The sequence below is a fragment of the Cryptotermes secundus genome, unplaced genomic scaffold (assembly GCF_002891405.2).
Source record: "Cryptotermes secundus unplaced genomic scaffold, Csec_1.0 scaffold22, whole genome shotgun sequence".
NCBI lineage: Eukaryota > Metazoa > Arthropoda > Insecta > Blattodea > Kalotermitidae > Cryptotermes > Cryptotermes secundus.
This window is the reverse complement of record NW_019742961.1, coordinates 3766793-3793915: the sequence shown is the minus strand read 5'-3', so window position 1 is coordinate 3793915 and position 27123 is coordinate 3766793. Positions and strand designations below refer to the sequence as shown.

Here is a 27123-nt window from a genome sequence, read left to right as displayed (position 1 = left end):
GTCATGCCATGCTACTGTGCTACCCACTGGGTGAACGAGACCACGCCCTCGTCCAAGCAACTGGTTACCAGGACCATCCCACGCCTCTTCTTTAGGATTAGATATTGATCCAGGTACAAGAATTTGTTCATTTGAAGTAAGTCCACGCATCGGGTTCCCTTGTATATTTTGCCTTCGTAGCTTACGGTGTTAACATATCGACACATCTTGGTGACTTTACCGATTGACAGGTAGTGATATAATTAGGTTTCAGAATTGAGCGAACACTTCACTGAGATCAGGAAAGTAATGTCCCAATACAGGTCGAATACCATCGCAAGTTGTGAATCTTACTGCAGAAAATTAAAAATAGAGGTTATTACTGATGTAATATGCAGGTCTATGCCGATTCCTGATAAATTTCTGTTCTCGCCGTAGACATTCTACAGATTACAGTTACTGTTAGGAATGCCGAAAAGCTAGTGGCGACGCGCTATCAGTCGTTATAAGACCTGTGTTCTTAGGATTTTGTGCGTATCTTTTAAATTCACATAGTGGGGGGGGGGGGGAGTCCAGTTGGGTCCACTCGGCACGTCGACCACTGATTGGCCTATTGTACCTGTCCCGGGTGATTATGATGATGGAGAATTTGGTGGAAAGAAGATTGGCAGGGGACGAAGTACTCGGAGAAAACCTGCCCCAGCACCACTTTGTCCACCATAAATCCCACTTGATCAGACCCGGCCTCTAACCCGGGCCGCCGCGGTGGGAAGCCGGCGACTAACCGCTTGGGCTATGGTGCTGCCTTTGTACGAGTACATATCTTATGTGAATGTGACGGCATTTTTTAATTGTCATGGCTTCATTCTTCTAAGTTGCAACTGGTCTGTGATGACAGTATTGATTAGCTAAGCGAAAATGTAAAAAAAAAAAAATATGGAAATAAAATTAATCTAAAAGCTGCTTATACATATACGAGTATGTCGTAAATAAGTGTTCGTATTTACACACGTTTTGTAAGAAAATTCCAGGAATCAGTTAAATCGTGATTGATAATCAGTCTTAGGAACATAAATCAGGAAGTTTAAGGTCTTTCATTCTGGTCCGTCACACTAACAANACAGACAACACACGTCAACAACATCCCGAAGAAAAAAGACTGGGCCAAGCGGGAAAGAATTCTAGGAATTTTAAGAATTCTTACTTCAAATAACGAAACATAATTTTTACAGAATTAACGACGAATTAAATAAGAAAGCTACCGTGGTGTGTGGAAAACCTTTAGTGAACCGACACTCTCGGCAATTTTAACTATTGTAATTATTTTAATTAACTGGAACGTGGCTATTTTTAACAAAGTGAAGTTTTGTGTGTTGGTGATTTCTTTTTCTACTATAAATGCCTCTGATGATGGCTCCGTGGTGAGCCGAAACATGTAAGGCAGGTGGTGACGAGGTGGAAAACTTATAAAAGTGTCACATTTGACGGAAGGAACTTGATTGTTAATAAATCAGGAGTTCGAATATTTGTGAACAGCATAAAGTAAAGACTCCTGTGAAGAGCTAGCTTTAGTCTTAGGCCCATGATTTATTTAATCCGTCTTGCAGTGCAGTGCAACAGGACGCTAAAATATAACATTAGTCTTAGGCATTTTACTTTACATGGCTTCTACTGAATTTAGAAATTGTCTGCATTTATAAATTAAGTATTTATAAGTTAGCTGTCTTCGAAAAAGAAAGGCGTTTCTGTTTTCAGTACAGCCTCAAAATTTTCTACCGTCTTGTGGTTCCTCGCAAAACCACACACACACTGATGCGTATGTAATTTTCTGTACAGTTTGTGAACATATGTCTTCGATTTTGGAAACGTGAAATCTGAATGTTTAGTTGAGTTAATTTTCAGCTTGCAATTAAAACTGCTCGAATCCTACCAAACACTACATAAGTGAAATACCTATTTTGGAATTAATAAACGCCTCAGTTTTCCCAGAGGAGGCGAAATTCAGTTTGCGCTCCGGAATTTCGTCTCTCGTTTCTGAAGCTCGAAACACTCGTCAGCTTTCTGCACATAATTACAATTTTCTTTTGTTCGTTCATTCGATTGTTCGTGAGGTAATACAGGGAAACTTCCTATTTCCAACCGATCCTCTCTTCATATTAACGAGTTTATGCTGTATTGACACGTGTTCGCGCATTGAAGTCTCCAAGTCATAGGCGACTGGTAAATAGAAATGGTGTCTTCTTTCTCCAGACGGTTCTTATATAGTGTCACGTCTAAATCAAAGACCCCGATCGCGTACTAGTTTATGGATGTACATAAGAATTATCTAATTTAGTAGAGTGTGGTTTCTGGGTCTCAGTGCATTGGAATGCTATGTGCAAATAAAAGGTAACGTCCATTATCTCATTCGCCTTTCACTTTTCCATGCTCTCTCTTCCATTGATGGTCAAGACTTTGCGACTTATGGGTGAAATGCCATAAATTTATTGCCAGCTGCCTTGTCGTTTCAGTGAAGTTGTCATCGTGTACATCTACGATGTGCACCTAGTCATTAGCCTGAGCTTTTGATCTAACTTATTGGCGTATATGTTCTCTCATGACCTTCATTTTTATGATAAAAATAAAAATATTTGTTAAAACTTTGTTTTCATCATAGATAGGCATCAGTTGACCTGTGTCCCTAGTGTCAGAGGGGAGTCTGGATAGCACAGTCGATATAGGGACTGGCTACGAGCTGGACGATAAGAGGAGTCGGAGTTCGAGTCCCAGTAGGGTCAAGAATTTTCTTCACTGCCTACATACCAATTCCGGAGCCTACCGAGCCTCCTTTGCAGTGCGTACTGGGGGCTCTTTCCACGGGGGTAAAGCGTCCGGGGCTTGAAGCTGACCGATCACTTCCAGCTAGTGCCGAGGTCAATAAATATGTATCTATACATCCACTCCCCCATACGCCTTCATGTCGTAGTGCTTAATTAGTTAAGCACAGGGATAACTTTACCTTACATTTACCCTAGTATCAGAACCTCACGATCCCGGCGACAAACCTACGCCACTGAACAATTTTCTAAGCTAGCTCAGACTAGCCCATGCCACCACATCCTGTTTACTCACGGTCCATGTCAGTACCGTCCTCTTAATACACGTATGTAGGATTAGGTGTCCGGGAAGGAGTGTTAGTAATCGTCTTCTTTGCTTTCCACGTCCAGAATGGTTTTGCGTCCCTACCAACTTCTGTCCAGTGGGTCTGAGGAGTGAAGAGGCGAGAATGTTAAACCGACTGCTCGCCTCAGTCTAGTGCCGAGGTCGAGGATGCTATGTTTATAAAACATTCCAGCCGTGTGCGTGCATAACTTTACTCTCACTCCTTCATACACCTTCATGCAGTTAGTCATAATTTTATCTTATTAGTGGGACAGAGTTGAAATTCATACTGATATAATTCCGTATTGTCTGCGATAATTCCCCCGCAAAGTAGCCTGTTTTTGCGACAAATATTCGTAGTATGTCAAAGTCTCATTTTAGATCTACAGCCCCACGTTGTTTAGATAGTATCATCGCGTCTGGAATTTTGGAGAAATTGTGTTAGATTCGTTCCAGTAACATCGTTAAGTAACGAGATATCCCAAATTACTCTCTCTCAGATTTATATATTTAGGATTACGTAGGCCTACATACGAGTATCTGTCGCTCTGGTTGGACATCGTTCACGATGTCGGATGAAGAGAGTAGCGGTGCATTCTCAAGGTATTCCCGATGTCGGAGCTCTGTGAAGACAAGTGATCGTTAGGACAATGGATAGGAGATTGAATGTGTCTCAGACGCACATGTAAATCGTTCTCGTCACCTCTTCCGAGAATCGAATCCGGTCGCCCGATCAGTAGTCCCCGTGCAACATGTGAAATGTATATGTATCCGTTCGTACAGATGCAGGTAGTGTCAATACATCAGAAGTCACATTTCCTTATCTACTGTGTTCGGCACTGTGATACACACAAAGCGGTCTAGAAAACCGAGATTAACGGCCGTGGGGATTCGTTGCGCTGACCACGTGACACCCTCTATCCGCTAAAGTTGGCACTAACTCGCCGACAAGTGGCGGTCGCTCGGTCGGTATAGTTCGCTTGCGGACAGCAGGACACGGAGTTCGATACACATAAAGAAGCAATTGATTTTTTGAGCCAAGTAGGCAGTGTAAAGTAAGCGCTCTGCCGAATACCCTGCACCGAATAGGCTCCAATCAGCACGTAAAGTAGTATATGAAATCATGTGGCAGGTTGTTTTTAAGGCAGTCTTGTTAATTTATCCACAAAGAATTTACAGTCTCACGCTTGGCCTTTATGAATTTATTTCCCATCGATTTTGTGTGTGTTCAGTTCAGAAGTGGGAGATACCTAGCCGTAGGTGACGCTTCACCGTCTTGTGGCTATCGACCGCTANGCCCTCCCCCGTCGCCGTCTCCTCGCCTCCCCCCCCCCCCCCCCCCCCCCAGTAAGGTTTCGTTGATGCAAGCTGTTGATGAATGAACTCAATTAACATTTTCGGTGCCGAGTTTTCTCTGACTGGCCTTCGTTCTATTTAAATCAGAATTTTTTTTCTTCTTCAACCTTCTCCCCCCCCTACTATAATAAAGGGAAACCTGAGGCTGCTGTCAGATGTGAGACAGTTCTTGGATGAAGGAAGCTTATACAATTTCCCTTTCGTCTGTCATTGAAGGCAAGAATGACGTATGTGGCGTGTACTCCTGTTTAGCATTAGGTATAAATTATGGCGGAGTTGCTGAAGATTTGAACACGTATCATAGTCAGAACTTGACCGCCGGGACATTGCTGATAATTCGATTTAAACTTCGACAAGCTTCATATATTGTTAACTTAGAGACACGGATGTTGAAATGTAGATATATTCAGTACATGCGTATTACAGATATTAGTTTTGGTTTATTATCGAAATTCGGTGCACAGGTTCTTATAAAAAACGCCATGGTGAGTAGTCCGCAAGCGACTTATACCGACCGAGCGACCGCCTCTTGACAGCGAAGTTAGTGCCAACTTTTTAGGGATAGAGGGTGTCACGTGGCCAGCGCAACGGATCCCCACGTCCGTTAATCTCTGTTTTGTAGACCGGAGCCCCTATTTCCTTGAAATAGGTCCTCAGTTATCATCACGAGGCTGAGTGGACCCCGTTCCATACCCACTACTTCTCAGAAAATCTGGTAGAGCCGGGAATCGAACCCGGGACCTCAGGATCTGTAGCCAGGAACTCTGATCACTGGACTACAGAGGCGGTCTAGGTTCTTATGACCTCCGGTAATTAATTCGTCTTAATTACAACTCGTATGTCACTATTCATGGTGATAGTTCAGTTTTAACTTCTGAATTCCTTTGTGAATGATGGCAGTGTTGGGTTTTGAAGTGGGCTGTTTGATAGTTCACGTTTGTATAGCCGTTAAGGAACAAAGTGTCAGAGTAGGCCTGGTATGACAGAATGGTTTGAAATAGGTCTCGAATGTGTGAGTGGACAGAGCAACATTGGACATATGCCATTGACACATTCTACGATAGTTGTCCAGTCGCATGCCACAGTGTTCTCACATTCTGCCTAATCGAACGAACCATATTACGCAACTGTTGCTTATCATTTACGGAACATGTACGGAACTACATACTTAATAAAATTCAATCTTTAATGATTGTTAAGATAACTATGTTAAAAGCAGTACATTTCTTATTTATTTATTCATTTTTTTTTTTTGCATTTAACGACTCTGTCACTAAATCAGACTGTATATAGTCGAATGAGTGGATAACAGTGAAATTAAAAGGTGTGCAAGGAGACAGTAAGGGCCTGATTTTAAGGTAATATTATGATATTTGCCCGGAGAGACCGAGCATAGCTGGAAACTCACAGAATAGTCGGTGTCCCGACCGAAATTCGAGCCGGCAGAAGGAAAACTCTTCTTTGTAGTCTCGGTAATCAGCATCATCCACTGTTGGAGTTGTACTCGTCAGTAACACATCCCTTCCTTTGTGATCGCTCAGTGTAGAGACATTTATTGGCCGCCCCAACACTAGTTTGGCACGCAGTAGCCTAGTTGTTTGAGGCACTATGCTATAAGCCGGAAGGTCGCAGGTTCCAGTCTCGATGGGGTGGATTTTTTAAGTTGACCTAATCTTTTCAGCCACACTATGGCCCTGTGGTCGACTCAGCCTCTAAGAGAAATGAGTCCCAGGAATCTTCCTGAGGGGTAAAGGGCGGCCGGCTCATAAAGCTGACAACCTTACCGCCATTTATTATCTGATTGTCTAGAGAAAATTTGGGAGACTCGACGTCTCACAACCCCTATGGGTCTCCACGGCCTGTTACAGGGATAGCTTTACCTTTACCTTACCTAACCTAGTTTGTCTGAACCATCCCACCATGTCCATTTGATATGCCATAACACAGTGTTCTCTGTCAGTGCACCGTTAACATCAGGAAAATTCTCATCCAGTGACTTACACACGAAATTATGGGGTAGGACACTGTAGTTAAGATTAAGACTTATACAGAACATCGTTGATGTAAGCAAATTTCCCTCGAGAAAGACATCCTCTGGATTCAGGCAGTGATGATGACCACTAGCATAAGCGCAACTTGAATCAGTAAAGTTGTATTTTAGCATCCTATGTGATTCAGACTCCAACAGAGAACAATCATTACACATTACGGAGGCAATATATGTGACATAGAAGGAGAAACGTTTTTTTGTGGGCAGAAGGTGTCTCAGGTGGACAAATTCATCACTGCGTGCGTGCTCTGTATGGGGACAGTGCTCTCATAGAGTTGTGTATGACTGGACTGAAATGTTTAAAAATGACGTACGAGTGTGACTGGTGCAGAGCGCTCGGGTCGTCCAACCACCGCTACAACCTCACAGAATGAAGATAGAGCTAAGGAACTGATTCTTGATAACAGAAGAGTGGTGGTCGACAAAATTTCAAGACAACTGAATTTCAGCATTTGGTCTGCCTCGTCTGTAGTGCATGATAACCTTCAGTTCTGTGAAGGTGTACCAGGTGGGAACTGACGGATGAGCATAAGCGCATGCCCGTTGACATTTGTTGTCTCCACTTGGAACGTTATCGTGAAGGTGACATCTTTCTTCAACGGATCATAACAGGTGATGAAACCCGGATTCACCACTATCAGCCAGAAACCAAATAGAAGCATCCGTCATCTCCTGTTTGTAAATAAATTCAAGACGCAACCATCGGCAGGCAAGTTGATGTTGAGTGTCTTCTGGGTTCTCAAGGGCCTGTTCTTGAGAGTTACCTGGAACGTGGAACAACTGTTACAAGTGAAACCTACTGTGATATGCTTCAAAGAGGGCTGCAGCCTGCAATTCGCTTTAAAAGAAGAGAGAGACTGTGGGAGGGAGTCTTGTTGTTGTACGACAGTGCCCGTCCCCATACTGCGGCCCGCACGTTGAAAACACCCAGGAAATTGAAGTGGGAAGTCGTGGAACATCCAGTTCACAGTCCAGATCTGGCCCCATATGATTTTCTTGTTTCTTTCACCGCCCAAACAAGCTCTAGGAAGGAGAAGTTGTCGATGTGACGAGGTCGTAAAGAACGCCGTGCATCAATGGCTGCATGTGCTTCCAGAGACTTATTATAATGGCATTGAAAAGTTGGTAGGACGCTGGAAAAAAAATGTTGAAAAGCAGGGTCATTATATAGAAAAAATGATGTATTTTGTTTTAGTAATCATTATTAAAATAGAGTTATAAAATAACAAAATGCGGAAACTTTTTGAAGTTCCCTCATGCGTTGACTTCATTTAGAAACATTATAAATACGAAAAACAGTTGTCGCAGTAGCGCGGAAGGCAAAGCAGTTTCCCCCGAATTTAAACGCACCTGATGATGGCCGAGTAGGCCGAAACATGTAGTGGAGTGACTAATTTTAAATCTTAACTTTGCTGCATGGTGGACGGTACACAGAACCAGAAATAAATTGAATCAGTAGGGACGGAAGCTGCAGTTGTTCTGACTCTGAATCATGTCATGCGGGACACCGAAACGTATTCCATGCTTGATGTGCCTCAAGATGCGGTCAATTGGCCAATATCACGGGTGTGCTGGAAAGGTAAGACGCGAGTCCGAACATTTGTTGAATGTCCGGGTGCTTGACGCTTTGTATATCAGGCCATTATAAAGGATGTTGTGGAAACATACAGTTCTGCTTGTGCGAAAATACCATATTCGGATAAGACCTAAAAGTTTGTGACGATAGTACATTGGTAGAAATATGTTTTTGGACATTATCCATTGTCTTATCTTTTTCTAAAAACCGTCCTGTTTATTTTTCAAACCAACGTTTCGGATACTGGATTCTATCTCCGTCTTCAGGTAAAACATAATTAGTTGGGCCCAATCGATAGAGTTAGTCCCTATCTCCGGAGACAAAATCCAGTCACCGAAACGCTATGTTTTGAAAAATAAACAGGACGGTCTTTAGATAAAGACAAGACGATGGATAATATCCAAAAACATAATATTTGTACCATATTCAAAATTTGTTATCTGCTATCTCATTCAACACATTTAATAAGTCACAAATGAACACTGATATTGTCGTTAGCTGAATTTACAAGCGGTGCAAAGTTGCTGTGCGTACAGTAGTGTGATTACGTGAATGTTTTCATGACACTTTTATGTTTATTTATTTATTGTAATCTACATACTTTTACATTGTTTTTTTTACGCATCCTCAATTCAAAATAGAACACGAATGTGTTCCGCTCTTGGGAACACGTGTGCTTTCCGTATCGCAGCGTTATTTATATTCCAGGTTCGTACGCAAAATGTCACATAAGACAGACCATACCATCAGAAAATGTAATAGAGACTTCGTAATCGGAGGTATGCAGTTCGGATTTCGACTCGTAGACGTACCTGATATCCTGACTGAGGGATCGTACGGCAAAGCTGAGTTTCCTCTGGAAACTGCCGACATAATTCCAAATGCTCTGCGGTCACTTCTTATTCAGTCTTTGAGGTCACCAATATTTATTTAAACATCTAATTTTTGCGGACCTCCTCTATGGTCTAGTGGTCAGAGTTCCTGGCTACAAATCCAGAGGTCCCGGATTGGATTCCCGGGGCTACCAGATTTTCTGAGAAGTAGTGGGTCTGGAACGGGGTCCTCTCAGCGTCGTGAGGATAATTGAGGAGCTATTACAAAGAAATGCCGGCTCCGATCTAGAAAACCGAGATTAACGGTCGTGGGGATCCGTTGCGCTGACCACGTGACACCCTCTATCCGCAAAAGTTGGCACTGACTTCGCCGACAAACGGCGGTCTCTGGGTTGGTATAGTTATCTTGCGGACTACAGGCCACGGAGTTTTTTTTTTGTTTCTAATTTTTGCGTAGCACAACGTATACAGTTCTTAGAGCGTAATCAATTAAATAAGTTACGGAATCAAATGAACCCATATAGTTATCATTTTGAATTCCCAGGAATAAAAAGCCCCTACTCATAAATATATCTGTAACCGAATTTTGTGTATTCGGATTAGGCACTTCAGTAGCCACCCTTTTCTGGGCTTCCGGAATCTGTAACTAATGTCTTTCAATTTTACTCGATGTTCACCTAGCCTTACATTTCTTATTTTCGTAAAAATAAAGTTTCAAACCCTGAACACTACTTGTTGATTTATAACCTGGGGTCCCAAAGTACGCTTTTCAGCATGCGCACAGAATGTGAAGTTGGCTGGTATGGTGGCCACACTGAAATGCATTCAGTGAACTATCGAAACTTTTTCCCGTCCTGCAGTCCTCATCACATTCTTGCGAGCAGAATATATGTACATGTATTCATGAAACGTTAAAATGCTCATCATTGAATTGGCGTCGTTAATTCGTAACCCATGCTATTTTTGCATACAAGTAAATGTGTTGTCACTTCAAGTGCTGCTTCTGCCTTTGCATTAAACACCCCTGCTCTGCCCTGTTAAACAGTGATGGCACACTAGTTGAACAGTTGTAATTAGTTCTGCATTCATTTGTGCAGTATATCCTGGACTTAACGGACCAATTAGGGGGAGGTGGTGTCCGATAATGCCAAATGACCGTCAAATCCAAATGTCCGTAAAATAGCATCTGCATGGAAGTCCATTAAACAACAAGTGATATGCTCGTATTTTGAAGCACAACAAAAACTGCGTTTACGTGAAAAACGACAAATATTTTGCTATAACATATCATGCTTTAGAAAATAAGTAATAATAAATTACTCCTCTCTCTTTTAACAGGAAACCTAAACATTATGTAGTCTGTTCAGAAGAGGAGTCACTTTGCTCCTCCTCCATGTTTTTTTATCAGACCTGGCGAGTGATTAACGCCACTTACTGAGAGGGTGCTAGGTTGGGTGACACAGGTTTTGGTCGGCTTGAAGAAAACATCCAATTTGAATAGTGTTCTGGAAGTTTGCTGCTTAGAATAATGAGCTGAGCCCTAGGATCAGATGACGAGTCGATCAACCTGAGAATAACGGGGAGGTACAGAACAATTTTGTCCGTTAAATCGAGGATTTACTGTAGTTTTCGGATTCATGTTTTCAAGATCTGGGCATTCTGTTTCTGCATGGAAAAGGAGAGAAACCCCATATAATGTGTTATCAAGTTGAAAAGAGACGGCCATGAAGAAGTGAAACACGTGGCAATCTCTATATGGAGACCTAAGAGATGCATTGCTGAATGGAACACTATAATCATTTAGGGTGAGGCAGTACACGAGAGAGGAATAATTTGGCCTGGGATCATGTTGGAATGCAGTGGTGGGACGCTGCATACGTAGAGGAAGCAAGTACAGTAGCCTCCCCTGGCCTCAGGGTGCGTTGTGAGTGAACAGGTTTGCCCTAGAAAAATTATGAAAATAAAAATCTTGTGAGAAGATAGTTTTCGTTAAGACTGAAGAAAATTCGCACCGGCTTCACACTCCAAATTCAAAATGAAGTCAGCAGTTGTTGCCCAACAATGACGCCGAAAAAACTGTTCTGTAGAATTTGAATTCAATGTCGAATCTCGCTGGATGTTATTTCATTTCGGTGAGCCAGAAATTCTCTCTTGTCACAGTCTGTGAGAATCTGTGGCTTGAGAGCAACCGGGGGGCTTGTTCCAGTTAGCAAACCGCATTCACTTCACTATTCCGGAAAGGAAGTCCACCAACTAAAGCGCTACATGAAGCTATGTCACTCACTCTGCCGCCCTAATGCATGCCGATGTGTTCCAGTAAGTCTGTTAGAGGAGAAATGGCGAACCTGCTGTTCTAGTAACTTGTTCATAGTCGAAGTTGATTCGTGCATTTGTACGTTTTAATGCAGTGAGTGGAATTTATATGTGGGTGTCCCTATGTTTATGAGAGCTGTATTATCCTCTTTTGGGAAACATTTCGACTCTGGGACTAGGAGGATATGAAATGTAATAGCTTTTCCTGATGCCTCAGAACTTTATATCATCACTACGAATATTTGAATGTTAAAATTGATGTAAAATATACAACGCAAATGAATTATTTGATGGATCTTAACATAAAATGAACACTGGATCTCACTGAGTTTGATATATTGTGGCCGCTCGAATTTTCTATGTCTTTAGAGCTTCACGGCCTTAGTTTGAAAATATCTGGGTACTGTGACCGGATCTTATTGCATACCTAGGCCTATACACACATGCAGTTTCGTTATGTTGTTTTAAGATGTATTAGAAATTCCTCCGTGGCAATTATTGCATATCTTTGATGAGTAGTGGACTCATCTGAGTGTTCATACTGTTAGTAGTTTACTGTTTGCTTTGAAGGTGGCCAGTGTTCTATACAGCTAAAGTTCTCAATATCTCCAGTCTGCTTCTGTCAGTCTCTGAATCGTGAAAGTCATTTCATAGGCTGTCATAACACCCTAACAACCACATCAGTTCTGCCTTAGAATGTGATTGAATATTCTTGTATCATATTGCCTACATGCTTGACATAGGCCAGTTTGCCAGTCCATAGAGTCTGTAAATTGTACGAGATTCGGAAATACTCGTATTATACGCGCAATTTATCGAGGCTTCATCCAGAATATTTTCTTGTATCATTCTGCTGCAGTAAATCCAGTGCATTTTGAAATTGTTCAAAGTTTGACGTGTTTACGACTTACTGTGGTCATCACTAGAACATTGCTGAAGTATCTCCGAGCAGGATAATCTAACGATGGGACTAACGCTCTGAGACTCGTATTCGAGAGGTGTTCGGTTTGAACCTGTACCGGGACATCAGCTATACTGACTGAAGTTTGTCGTGGTTTCTTCAGTCCCTCCAGGAAAATTCTAGGACAGTACCTGGGGTATGAAACGACTGGTTCCTTCCAAATCCTCTCCAATTCATCCGCCATTCGACGTGTAAACGTCTTAAAATAAGATGTAAGAAAGAAGTTACTGGAGTATCGCGAAATTTTCTCACCCCAAACAGCTAAACAAAGATCTATAGTACAATCTGATTCGAAATGCGTTTTTTAAGCGTTTGAAACACATTATCTCATATATGAACTGTTCGCTATAAAATAAAATAAAAAATAATCGCCCAGCATTCTTCGCACAGAATTTATTTATGATTACTAGAGTAAAGAGAAATTATTTCCATACACAGTATTAATCGATTATTTATGTAATGAATACTGCGTGATTTTCGTGACGTAGGAACTGATTCTTTTATTACTGTATGATGAAATTCTTAGTTCGGATAGAGCGCTCCTGATGTACTGTGTTTTCTTTTGTGGCAGGTATATTAATTAGACTTGTTGTCATTTGAAATCAGTGACGTGCTGTGCTCGATAAAGCAGTTCGTCATTTCAGAATATTAACAATTATCCCACGACACCACCAGTGAAAAATGTTTATCGAAAGTTTACTGAGTTTTTACTCCGTGAATGCGACAGAGGCATTTCTTCCTAGTCTTTCCCACTCAGCCTTATCACCTGTAGTATCACATTCGATGGCAGGTTGGTAAGCGAAACGTCAAGTAAACACACAATCACTGGAAACTTTAATGCAAGTATAATATAAATATGTGTTTCTCCTTCTGCAGGGATTGGGCGGAAGCGGAAAACCTTCTCTCACATTCTACTTCCGTGTCCAGTTCTACGTGGACAGCCCCTTGTTATTCAGGTGAGAATGTTATATGGCTGTTCGGATGAATATTGTCTGTTTGGTATGTCTAGTTTGATGATGCAGTGACTAAGGTGATTTATTATTATTATTATTATTATTATTATTATTATTATTATTAATTCTAACTGCAAATGGGTTTTATCCCGGTGGCAGTGGTTTACAACAAGACACAACATACAAATAACTATACTTCTCACAAACAAATAACACAAACACAAATAACACAAAGCCACAAAGTGACACAAAGCATGAGTGAAACACAGCGCCCAAAACTCACAATGACACACCATAGACATACTATCCAGAATGAATACATTATGTTAATAATTAATAGAATAAATAAAATTGTTAATATTAATAAACTTGTTAATATTAATACAATACTAATTAATTCCCTTCTCTATTCTGAGTTTAAGATAGACTTAACTAATAGACTCGGTATTAAGTGTGAAGTGTAATTTTATATGTAATTTATTGTCACATTGCGGAAATCAGTATTACAGTGTAAGTGTGTTCTGTTAATAATACATTTGTTAAGGCAACGTTTGATACGCATAACGAAAAACAGCACATCTGATATGACATAGAAACAGCCTCAATTCAAGAAGATATGAAGGAACACCAACGACATATCTTAAGAATACTATATATCATTAGCGTACAGTGAATTAGAATCCTTAAATAAATGTTGCCTGAAGATGGCCTTGTAAGGCCGAAACATGTAGCAGCATAACAACATATGATATATATTTTAATAATTTTAATAGCATTTTATACATTTAACGATCATTGTGTGAATTAAATGTGAATTAATATTATTAATTTGTTGTCTTATAGACGGAAAAGATGTTCTTCAAACGTACATAGGTCTTTAACTCCAAGGCAAAAATAACGAGCGTTAAGGATACTTCTCTAAAACTGACATAAACCCTTTATGTTCAGACTACGTCACATAAAATACCCAGTTATTAAACCTTTTACATACTACTTAATTTTGTCTACTCAGAATACCTATAGCCTTGAAAATAAACTGAGATGTTTCAAGATACAGCCTGTTATCTCAGATTTATCCCGGAATCTCTTTCTGTATTGGCTAGTACTACATCAGTTATCCTGTAAGTAAATGATCTCGATTTCCTTACAGTGATCTTTTTACATCCGAGAAATCAACTAACACAACTCGAGCGGTAGTGTAGTTGGTTGAGGTACTATGCAAGAACCCGGAAGGTCGCGGGTTCTAGTCCCGATGAAGTTATTTTTTCTTCTTCCAATTTACCTAATGCTTCCAGCCGCACTGTGGCCCTGGGGTCGACTCAGCCTCTAACAGAAATGAGTACCAGGAATTTTCCTGGAGGGTAAAGGGCGGCGGGCGCGTAAGGCTGACAACCTTACCGCTATCTGTGAGCCGATGGTCTAGAGAAAATGTGGCAGCCTCGACGTCTCACAACCCTATGGGCCTTCACGGCCTGTTACATGGGATAACTTTACCTTTTTTACCACTCGAACTAGTGGACGTCTGACAGCAAAGCATGCCTCGATATAGGATTTGGGATTATCACGGTGGCGAAGATTGACATTGTCATCTTCTGACCTATGATGCCATTCTGTAATCTGATAAATGGATACCAAAGTTTCGGAGGAGCAAATTGTCCTCAGGTTAAAATGAAACTTCAGCCATAAAACTGGAGGCAGTATGTACCCCCTGACCGCTGTTAGTACTTTCACGGCATCAAAACCCAGAAGACAGTGTATCTCGATGCACTATCCTGTAAACCCTTCCCATAAGAGCGTACTTGTAAAACATTACGTAAATGGCTTTGCCTTATAAAGGGGCACACGCCACTTTCTCTGTAAACATGGAACAGCAAATATGTGCAAATAGACATCTATTTTTTGGAAATTTTCCTTATTGACTGACAAACCAATCAAATCCACGGAGCTGAGTCCTTCTTTTGAAGCCAACATCGCTCATCTCATAAAAGAACTTTCCAATATGTTGTCGGACCCCAGTGTTCATTATACACAAGAGACCTTCACTGGTCTCTATCTTGAGCTAGGTCTTGTCAATCCAGTCCATACCACTCCACCCTATTTCTCCAAGACTCATTTTAATATTATCTTCCCACTTACGCCTAGGTCTTCCTAGTGGTCACTTTCTTTGTGGCTTTCCCACCAAAACCCTGCTTGCATTCCTCTTGTCTTTCATGCGAGGTATATTCCTGCCCATCTTTTCCTCCTTGACTTCGTCATTCCAATCAAATTTGGCAATGAGTTTCTCATTTTGCAGTTTTCTCCAGCCCCCTGTTATTATTCGAAACTCGAAGCGACAATAAAGCGTTTTGAATTTATTTTATTCAGGGATGAAGTTACAAGACACCATTACTATCTGCAGCTGCGCTCCAATGTTCAGACAAGGGGTTTACTTCACGCGAACTCCACCGAGGAAGTTCTGTGCTTTCTGGCGGGGTATGCCCTTCAAGCCGATCTGGGGGACTTCGTGGAGGGAACCCACACGGGAACATACTTCAAGCCCGAAGAGTACCTCCCTCAACAAGTAAGTTCTAGGGTTTGTTCCAGAAGCTGTTGTTATATGTGTCACAGGACGTGAAGAACACCTTGAACAAGTACAGGGAAACTTCTACTTACGAGCTTTTCAAGAAATGAACATTGCGCGGACTAACAAATTGCGAGTCCCAGTCATTTAACTGACACAGGTCATGCACTGACGAATGTATTAACAAATGTAACGGTATTTCTAAGGAGAAAATAAATTAGACTTAACGAACCTTCAACTTATAAGCACATTTGGAAAAATACGTTATGTTCTTAAGTTGTGGTTAACCTGTATTTGAATGCAGTGAAGTTCGGAGTTTCATTTTATGTTTGGGAAAGAGGAGGTGGAGAGAATCGTAGGACAATATGGCATAATAGCGCATGATGATGACAATCCAATTGTCTTCTTCACACTTCTTACATTCCTGGTGAAAGGCAACAGAATAATGCTTCGAGAACAGATTTTTGTTATTATAGTAGGAAAGTAGTTTCTGAGCTTTACACATTGCTGCGTGTTTATTTAAAAATATCTGAAAATGTTACTGAAGTAATTAATGTGATTTACATTCAGATGGTGTCTGGAGACCAGCAGTTCATGCAGACATTGTTGGCACTGCACAGGGAAAACCATGGACTCAACAATGCAGAAGCTGAGCTTCAGTACATCCGAGAGGCATCTTCAGCTGAAGTTTCTCCTCTCACTCACAATGCACATCTGTATAGGCTCAAACACAAGAAACAAGAGGCAGGCCATGGTTCAGTGTGGCTTGCCATCTGTGCCAAGGGCATTGAAATATATGAGGTTTGTGTATTCATGAGTACTAGGCTCCAAGGGAGGATCTGCCCCACAAATTGAGAAAAATAGTTTTGAGGAATTGATATTTCAGAAATATTAATCTGGCCTTCACTTATATTTTTGCCTGGATTGTGATATTGAGATATAGAGCATCCTTAACTTCCAATTTCGAAAATTAGACTTTCTTGTGTTTTGTATACATAACGGTGTCATGTTCCTGGCCTTGCATAATTCTCTTGCTCTGAATAGAATGTGTTAAAATGATTGCTGAATCCTGTATTCGATTTAATGAATTTATGTCTAGTGACAAATTGCTTTAAATAATGAAATTTCATTACACTTTAGAAGCTACATTAGTGGATGCTTAAAAGAAGATGGATGATTGCACCAAGGTTCAAATGACTCTCTAGTGTTTAAATCCTTTTTGGGTTGAAGTTGCTTGTTATTAACATAGTAGTTTTGAGTTTACATTTTTACACCCATTCAAGGCATGCACAGAAGGCATCTCACCTAATACCTGATAATTTATAGTTTTTAGTCCCAGCTAAAAGTTCAGTCTATGAAATTTTGGGGCAATGTGTGCAGAGATCAATATTAGTCCATTTCCATACAGCTCTGTCCTTGGGAGAAATTTGCAATGAAGATTGAACACAGTTCCTTAAAATAAATCTTAGTGCAGAACTTGTTATGACATATGACAAATTAGAGTTCTGTAAAACCATTCAGTCATTATGTAAGATTTGAGGCTTTCACAGCCGTGACTATGAAGAAAGCAGTCTTTTGGGATTTGGCACCGTGTATATGTGGTGTTAACCGACGTTTCGGAGGAACGTATCGCCTCCATCTTCAGGGTAGAAGAAAAAATATAAGAAATCTGCAAGCGAAGAGACCGTCTGAGAGAACCGGTCTGAGACCAGTCTGCTTTCACCGGTTCTCACAGTCTCTTCGCTTGCAGATTTCTTATATTTTTTCTTCTACCCTGAAGATGGAGGCGATACGTTCGTCCGAAACGTCGGTTAACACCACATATACACGGTGCCAAATCCCAAAAGACTGCTTTCTTCATTCAGTCATTATCTCCCCCCCCCAGACTACAGACATTCACATGACTCCATATTCGATAATTTTCACTGCCACTTGTAAAATCTTCTCAGGTGATTATATGTATGAATTCAAAGTCAAAATCTAACATTTCAGAGACCTTTCCTGCCTTTATCAGCACATCATTTTGTGATGGTGGAGATAGAGAAGGTCTTTGAAAGATTGGACTTTAGCTTTAAATTGTTGGGGTTGATCACCCAAGAAGATTTTATCAGTTTCAGTCACAATGAAATCTTAGTATATTTTGCTGCCATGTTGAAATATTTATTGCGATAAGGAATAGAAGGAACTACGTTGCAAGGCAGTTGCACTTCCCTATTCTTGTGATGCTTGAAGCTTTGTTAAGAATGTGTACTTCAGCTGAGTTAGTTGTGATATGCCGCTGAATGTGTTATCTAATTTTTTACATTTATTATTGTATTGTAGGAGAATTCTGCCAAGACATTAACAGCTACTTTCCTGTGGACTAATATTGGCAAGCTATGTTTTGATGTAAGTAATTCTAATTTAGTAATCATATCATTTATTGAAGTTAAAATTAATTCTTTAGTTAATGAAATTGGTGAATTATGACTGTGTATTTTTCTAAATAGCCATGTGCTGAAAAATGTGTATCCTGTTTACTGTATGATTCTTTGAAAGCGTGTGACCACATATATTTTAATTGTTTCATCGGAGTTGTGTCCAATATAGAACAAATTAAAAACTTCTTGGAAGTAACTTTGCTTATTTAGCTTCTGACTGTTTTCCAATTCACTTGTTATGTTTCTGTGCCTCTTTCCACCAGATCTTCTTCCTTAATTCCAGGGGTACTTTTATGTTTGTTTGTTTGTTTGTTTGTTTGTTTGTTTGTGCTCAAGTGTATGTGTACCATTTCAACAAGCTGTAGATAGTTCCCTGCATGATATAAAATATTTTACATTTATTTTATTGGATACGTTATGTGAAGAACTGTTGTTTTGCTTTGAGTATACTATAGTGTATACATGGTAGGCATACTTACCACGAAAGAGAAAATGGTGTATTATCTGAGATTTGGAAACTGAATTTGATGTTAGAAGAATATTGTAGATTTATGATGATTTAGTTGGAGTAACTTTGTTGTCCTGTAGTAAGGTAGCTTAGGGCAAGATGGTCAGGTATCCCTTAAATGTAAATGAGATAATACCCTTGTATTAACCTGCTCAGTGCCTGGAGTATGAGGAGGCAGAGTAATCGGTACATGAGCTGTATTTGGATTTGAATTACTTTTATGTTCTGAAAGCTACTGATAATAACAAATTTTCCTTCTCAGTGTAAGTTACTTCTTGAAGGACAGAGATAGCCCAGTGGCCATGGTTTTCCTTCTTATGCCCCGAAATATTTTTATCTGAAGTCTTTCAGTTTTACTGACAGGAAACTTCTGTAGGCAACATTATAATCTCCCAGTGCATATTTTATTGTTTATCACAGTGTCTCCTATAGCCTAGCAGTGACAAGTAAGCACGTTGACTGACTGTCATGAGAACATAGGTTTGTTGTGTCTGTTGGCAGGCAGTATTACTATTACAAGATATGTTAGGTGTTTTGTGGCATAGTATATGTTTTATGTGAACATAACAGTACTTAATAATTGTATGTGGTAGTCATTACATTTGAACATGCTATGTCAGTACATATTTTTTAACATACTAAATTAACAGGATGTATCTGATGTCTGAAAAGCTGGTGACTACTTTCTGAATTGAGATTCAAAAGTGAGTCAGTCCTAAATTTTACTATTGAGAAACCTATCATTTATACGAGGTTTTGTTTTTGTTATGCAGAATTTGAATTTGTAATGTTGGTCAGTGAAAACTACAAATAATTGTTCGTAAACTGACGATAAAAAAAGATTAAGATAACTACATTGAGGTTGGTGTTTGAATTGCTTTATATTTTGTTATATACCTAAGTTTTCTATATTTATGGTGTCCAGAGAGTCACTCTGGGGTTTTAGAAGGCTGTATTTTCTTAACCATTATACACATTGAAGAAACAGTTCACAGAAATTATGTATAACTAAAAAGTGTTTGTCAGCAAATTTCCCTCAGGGCATGGCAGATATCTAACTGGCAGCTAATTTCAGCTCATCTTTGGAGTTGCTGTTTGAGAGCTGCAGTGATCCACTGTTTTGAGTCGTCTGCTTGCCCAACACACTCATACGTGGCACTTCTGACATTACTCCACAAGAGAAAGTCATGGACTAAATTTGATGAGCTTGCAGTGGGCATTAGCTGAGAGGTGAGGACCCATGCCTCTTGTGCAGTTATGTCAAAAGTTCCATGTATGGGTGTTCTGTGCAGGTGACCAGCTCGAACAGATCACTGCAACTGCTATTGACAGGAACTCTAGACATAAGCTGAAATCATTTATCAGCTAGATATGTGTGATGCCATGGAACCGGTAAAAGCAGAGTCTGCTTTTACCGGTTCTCACGCTCTCTTCACTTGCGGATTTCTTATATTTTTCCTTCTACCCTGAAGATGGAGGCGATATGTTCCTCCGAAACGTCGGTTAACACCACATATACACGGTGCCAAATCCCAGAAGACTGCTTTCTTCATGTGTAGAAATTCATTGACAGAATCTTTTTGAGTTATAAATTCTTTTCAGTTAATTTTTCTCGGGTTTAATATTCGAAAGTAAACAGCCTTCTAAAACCCTGGAGGGACATTGTGGGCATCCTGTACATAGGATGAAATGCTTTCAGGCAAATATATTCTCATATAATCAGATTATTTGTCTTGTTTTCAATGGGAGCTGGAATAGCTCAGTCGGTATAGAAACAGGCTAGGGGCTGGATGGCCAGAGTTCAATTCGTGGCAGGACATGGGGTTCTTTCTTCTCCACAGCATCCAGACCAGTCCTGGGGCCCACCCAGCTTCCTATCCGATGGGTACCAGGGGCTCTTTCCTCTGGGATAATGTGGATGGGTTGTGTTACCTCCATACCTCCATCTAGTGCTGAGGTCAAAAATGGTGGAGCTATACCTCTACTCACCCATACGTCTTCATGGCATGGTGCTTAATTAATTAAGCACAGGGACAGTTTGGGGAGCTGGAATACCATGGTCTGTGTAGTGACTGGCTCTGGGCTGGATGACCCAGCCGTTGGTGGGGGCAAGAATTTTCTCTCATCCATATCATCCAGACAAGTTCTGGGCCCATCCAGCCTTCTCTCCAGTGAATACTGGGGCTATTTCCCCAGGGGTAAAATGGCTAGCACGTGAAGCTGACCAGTCACCTCGAATAGATAATTTTCAATGCCTTATTCATTACATCTTTTAGAGGTATATTTACATGTGTTCCTAAAAGTGAACATAAAAATAATGTCCTTATCCCAACATATTTATGATGGAGACAACTGAATAGAAGTTAAGATTGTCACTAAATGAAGGGTGTTGCTGCATCTCTAAGAATATAACAGCAAACATATACCTGAAGGACAAAATTAGGCAGATGAGCACAAGTAGATTTCCATATCAACTCCAAACTTTTCAGAACACAGGGACATTCACTACATGCTTTCCAACACAGTTCAGAAATTATAACACATTAGATGAGTTAATTTGAAGTACAATACACTCTCCTATTGTAGAGAAAGAAGTTTGAAATTCGAGCACTCAACTGGCCTGCATCAGGCGAGAAATTCACCTTCTACACCAATAGTGATGAGAAGAGCAAACACCTCCTCTTTTTATGTCGGGTCACACATCAGTTCAGTATGGCAATACAGCCTCGTCTTTCTGAAGTTCGCCGTAAGGAAGAAGAAGGTGAGTCTTAAACAATTGACTGTAATGTGTAAAATATTTCTAGGATGGTCATTGTTGAATTCTGAAACAACGTGCTGTACAATATTCAGACTTTACAAATGACCTATCAATTTATTTTTTCCCACTAACTTGCATTTATTTTGGTGTATGTAAGGCTGGAGTAATTTGTTGTTAAAATTTACATAACCATGGACTGTTGACTGATAGGTGTCTTTGTTTATTTTATTAGAACGGAAACGCTACCGTGACTGCTACATGTATTCTCGTAGTCTTGGTGCTGAATTTCCATCACTGGCAAAACTAACAGGAAATTACAAGGGACATCATAGTGACCAGAGAATATCTGTTATCAGTAATACATCTTCTAACACAACTTCTGGCATTGTATCTGACCGTGTTCAAAGCTTGGATGAGAGTGAGGATGATCTTGAAATTGAAATTATGATTAATTCACCTCCTGCTCCATCAGTTGAATCATTGGCATTAGCACATCTTAGGGATGCTTCGGATATTCTGCAGGCCAGAGACTCGTCTGTTCCATCCCCTTGCTCTCATTGCCCCAAAGGTGAGTGACACAGCTGACAAAGATATAACTCAACAGGCTTCATATCTATGCATCACCTAAAGATACATTGAACCACATGGTGAATAATTTAGCAATCTTTCTTGCACAAGGGATAATTTAAATAGCACAGACCCTTGTGTCTGGGCTACAAGCCAAACGATAACAAAAACATTAAATGTCTTATGGAATATATGTTTATGTTCCAGATTCTTATCCTAAAATTATTTGTATTAATCCAAGGTAGAAGTATGATACTCTGTATTCTTACAAACTTCAGTCTTAATTTTATGGAGCAACATCAGTGTGAAAATTGGCATTGCTGGCTCTTTGTTGCCAAGGTCTCAGTTTACTGGGCATTTGTGAATAATATTTTAATTTTGTTTGGGAAATTAGTCTTCCAGCCATAATTGGATATCTGGCAAGCCATGAAGGCCCATGTACTCTTCGTTGCTGAGTTATACCTTCAGAGTGAAAATGAACATGAATGAGGCATAAATTTGCTTAATGTTTCAGTCTTTATGTATATTTAATTTAATGCATTGAATTAGTCTGCAATTTGAGAAAAGATATCAGGTTCAAACCATTTTCCCTGTCTCTGTTTTATAAATTTAAGTGTCATTTATTTTTATTTATATTGTTATCAGTTGTCCACTCGTGTGTGTATGTTTGAAAAGGTTTACCTAAGTAATTATTATTACCTTGAAAACACAAGGTAGTGATTGAGTAAATAAAATTAGAAACAAAGGATTGTAGGAGTTATTTACTTAATAAAGGTTCTATGAAGATTCTGAGGAAAGAAATCGCTGTTACTGTGAACTCAGTCAATTAAGAGACTATAGCAGACTATTGAGTATAATACATTAATTTTTCGTCATTGTTAAAGCTCACAGTTGTAAATAAGATATGTCGTTATGGGACCTGAACTAGCACGAAATGGTGTTACCCTATTCTAACCTACATTGATACTTTATGGATAATCTGAAAAATGTATATTGTATTATGGTTAGAGCAGTATGTTATAACTGCCATTCACAGCGGCCACTCTGTCTAAGGCATGAACTGTCTTCGCTTGCTTGAAGACTGGGATCATGGGTTCGAATCCCACTCGAGGCATGGATGTCTGTGTACGTTTATTGTGTGTTTGTTTTGTTCTGTGTATAGGTAGGGGCCTTTCAACGGGCTGATCCCCCGTCCAGAGAGTCCTACTGATTGTGTGTAGGATTAGGAAACTGAAAAAAAAGCAGCCAAAGCCCAACAAAGGGCTATAGAGCCATATAAAGAATAAAGGAGTATGTTATAACTGATCCAGGTGGTGTTGATGTGGAAGGTGGTACCTCACCGCTAGTGACTGGAATTACAGCACAGAAGCAGTCTCCAAGTGGCAGCACAGGTGTAGGTGGGGCAGCAACCCCTGCAACTACAGATGGTAGCCAGTGTTCCAGCTCATGCTCCACTGTTGTAGTTGCTGGTGCCACACTTGCTATTAGTAGTGGCGGTGCTGCAGGCAACAACTCTGTGGATGTGAGGCGCCGCGCCAGCACCAGCAGCAGTCTAGAGCTCGGTTATAGTCACACTGCACAGAACTCTGCAGTCTCTGACTCGGCAAGCACCTGCCCAGAGCTAGAACTTGACTATTCTGTACAGAGTGCACATACAAGTAGTGGCATTTACACTCTTCGTAGCAGTTGTGGCACTACAGTTGACACTGTAGAAACCAACGCCTGCTCATCCGAGACAAGCGGTGTCTATGCTGTGTGTAGCACAAACAGTATAGCCAATACTTCAGACAGCTGTCACCACGCTGGTGGTGCTTGTTTGGTCATGGGAACTTCACTAGACTCTAATGTCAGAGTAAGGGCAAGAAGTGGTAGCATTGCGGGATCTGTGGTCAGTGGGTCAGGAAGTTTTCGAGGTGATGGAAGTGATCCTTCTGAAGCGGGTCCAAGAAGCCCACTTACAGCTGAAGAGTTATCAGACTTAATTGTTGGAAGAGGCAGTGGTAGTGCTAGTGGGCATGCAAGTGGGGTCTATCCATCAAGAGCAACAGTAAGTGCCACGCTGGACTCCGACAGTGACTATGTCACACTTCCGCCTCCCCCCATGCCACCTCCACGTACAGATAGTGACAAGAACTACTTGCTTTTGGAGACGGCTTCTGTGACAACTGCTTGCACAGTGACACCTGCTGCATTGGTATCTTCTGCGCTCAGCATTGAAGATGAGGCAGAAGATATGATCTCTCCACCTCCACCACCTCCATATACTCCACAGCCTCTTTCCCAACAGAATTTGCTTTCCCAGCAGAAATCACTGGAACATATGCACTGTCAAAACTTGCATCTTCTACCCCAAGTAGACCAGACACTAGGCATTCTGACACAGCAGCAGCAGCAGCAGTTGTTGTTGAGTCAGACTCAGCAGCATGTTCTGGTCCAACAGTCTCACTCATTATCGCCTCAACAATCTGTGTGTTTGCTAACGCCTTCCCATCATCAGCCATCAATAATGAACATCTCACTGCCTGTGGAAGAAGCAAATGCTCGGTTCATCACCACCAAACCTCATATCAACATCTTAACTGCACACACAAGCCTTGTAACATCCACAGCTGCCCCAAGTTTTGCAGCACCCACGTTAGCATATCATGTTTCCAGCAGCTATAACAGTGGAAATTCTGCCACAGCAAATAGTCAGCAGTTGCAACTTTATCCACCAGGGGATGCCAGAATGCATGCTCCTAGTACTGTGAAGAATGTTGGAAGTCCACGTGGGGTTCATGTGCTACCGCAGCAACATGCTGGTAGTGGATCATCATTTGTAAGTTACTCTGGTCTGGCAGACCCAGGCGCCAAGATGAAACTTAGTCCTGTACAGACATTAGTACCAATCATTGGGAAGAACAACTATCTTGATGTCCACGCATCTAGAACCAATGCTACTGCACAGTCAACAGCTGCATACCTACGACCCACAGTCGCTATGTCACCACCTCCACCCCCACCTCCACCGCCACCTCCGCCACCATCATCATCGTCATACCAGTGTCGTCAGCGCCAGTTCTCACCACCACCTCCACCACCAGTTCATCATCCACGACAGCCCCCTCCCCCTCCTCCTCCCACTTCAAGCCAGCCAAGTCTGGCAACAGTTTACACCAGTCAGGTGACAAGAAGTCAGATCGAACAGTTCCAGCAACAGATGTACTCTGATGTTGACTATGTTATCTACCCAATGAAAGATCCAGCCATCAGTAAACAGGAATACATGGATGCTAAACAGGGCTCCCTTATTGCACATGCTGCAGCCATGCACTACCCATACCAGCAACTGCCATATCCACCACCCCCATACCCTTCATATCGTGCTGGTCCAAAGAACCACCTCATGTACCGTAGTACCCCTAATGTAGCAGTTGCTAGTGGGTATCTACCTGTTGCTTTTGGAAATTCCAGTATACAGTCTGCATCCCCTTCTCCAATTAAATTTGCATCAAATCAGAATTTATCATCAGTAGAACCATTAAGTGGATATGCAAGTTTTTCGCCATCATCCTATCTCTCTGCTAGTCACTTCTCCTCTGCTTCCCCCCTCTACTCAGCTGGCACATCATATTCATCATCATCAACAAAGAGCCTGAGATATGAACCTCCAGTCCCACCCTTCTCTTCCAGTGTTGCTGACTTGCGTCACATGAACCTCTCAAAGCTTCTCCCTTCTTCTACTTCTCAACCTCCAATTGGTGGATTTGGAAGAGCACAATCTGATGACAACATTCTTAACTCATATGAGAAGCCTAGTAATGGACAAAACTTGTTGGAGAGACCCAAGTACAGACGATTACCACCACCTCCACCTCCACCACCATATGACCAACAGGTAAGCATAACTATCAGTTTTCTTTCCATTCAACTTATATCTGAATAAAATATATGATAGTACTGTACCTTGCACGAAACTAGTTATGATATGATGGCTGAGAAAAATTACTCAAATTCGAGATAACTAATCTTCATTTAAATGCAGGCTGACTTCTTATAACATAATCAGGAAAAGAGTATTATTTTGTGGCAGGACATCATAGCCTGGTAGAAGTTTACCAACATTTTAGAGGAGCATTCTACCTCCCTTTTCATAGTGGAAGAGTAAGCAAACAACCTTACAGGCAAACAAACAAACAAACAAACAAACAGACAGACAGACAAACACACAGCACTCAATAATGTACACATACCCAGTCACTCATGAAAACATAGACAAAGAATTAAAAACCATGCCAGAAATACTATAAAACAGCCATTATCCATCCATCAGTAATCTGTCAGACGACAGGTCCACAGTCTCTTCACCTTATCGTGGTGAGGGGGTTTGAGTATGCCAAGGACCCTGAGAGCTATACCAGCGGTAGCGTAGCTACTGGCAGGGCCTCCCTTGCTGGACAGGTCAAAGGGTAGGCATCAGACGAAGAGAGACACCAAAAACTGATGCCGGAAGCAGCGTCATCAGCAGCGACTTGAAGCACAGAGCAAATGATGCTCGAGATGGTTCAAGTTCGTATAGCAACAGGCATGACCAGAGTGGTTTGAACGGCTGCTGTACTGCGATGTGGAAAGCAAATGGAAAAACTACCACATTATCACTTTTCCTGGATAGTCTCTTTCCAAAAACAGAAGCCATTATCACCAACAAATAATACACTCAAAACAAAAACAAAACAGTACTGCCTAAAACCCACAGAGGATACAAGAAACGAAATGGACCGTCACTTATCATGGACCGAAAACAAGACCAATTACAGAATTATGCAAGGACACAGATATAAGAATAGGCTTCAGAACCACTAACACAAAAAAAGAACACCTAAAACCAGGACAATTAACAATAGTGGCGTTTACCAACTAAAATGTAAAGAATGCCCACTAAGGTGTGTCAGACAGATGGGGGATGCACATTTAAAACCAATATAAAGAACATATCCCGGCCATAAGAACAAATAAACAAACTTAAAAATATGTCAAACACATGTTTGACACAGGACACACTCCCTGTCTACCAGGTGACATGATATCACATCCCAAGCGATGGCAATCTATATCATCACAGCCGTGAGAATGAAGCAGGTCATGTAGTTTCTAAAGGCTTCTGAGGAT

At 40.9% G+C, this 27123-nt stretch overlaps 1 protein-coding gene across 2 annotated transcripts in view; it reads left to right on the top strand.

Moving 5' to 3' along the window:
- LOC111873403 (protein expanded) overlaps nucleotides 1-27123 on the top strand; it is a 243917-nt gene that overhangs the window by 212809 nt on the left and 3985 nt on the right. For both annotated transcript variants that reach the window (XM_033755073.1, XM_023868084.2), the window contains exons 5-11: nucleotides 13086-13165; nucleotides 15527-15722; nucleotides 16293-16523; nucleotides 18045-18110; nucleotides 21237-21411; nucleotides 21641-21976; nucleotides 23286-25852. In XM_033755073.1, coding sequence (XP_033610964.1) covers nucleotides 13086-13165; nucleotides 15527-15722; nucleotides 16293-16523; nucleotides 18045-18110; nucleotides 21237-21411; nucleotides 21641-21976; nucleotides 23286-25852 — 3651 coding nt within the window. The remainder of the gene's footprint in view (nucleotides 1-13085; nucleotides 13166-15526; nucleotides 15723-16292; nucleotides 16524-18044; nucleotides 18111-21236; nucleotides 21412-21640; nucleotides 21977-23285; nucleotides 25853-27123) is intronic.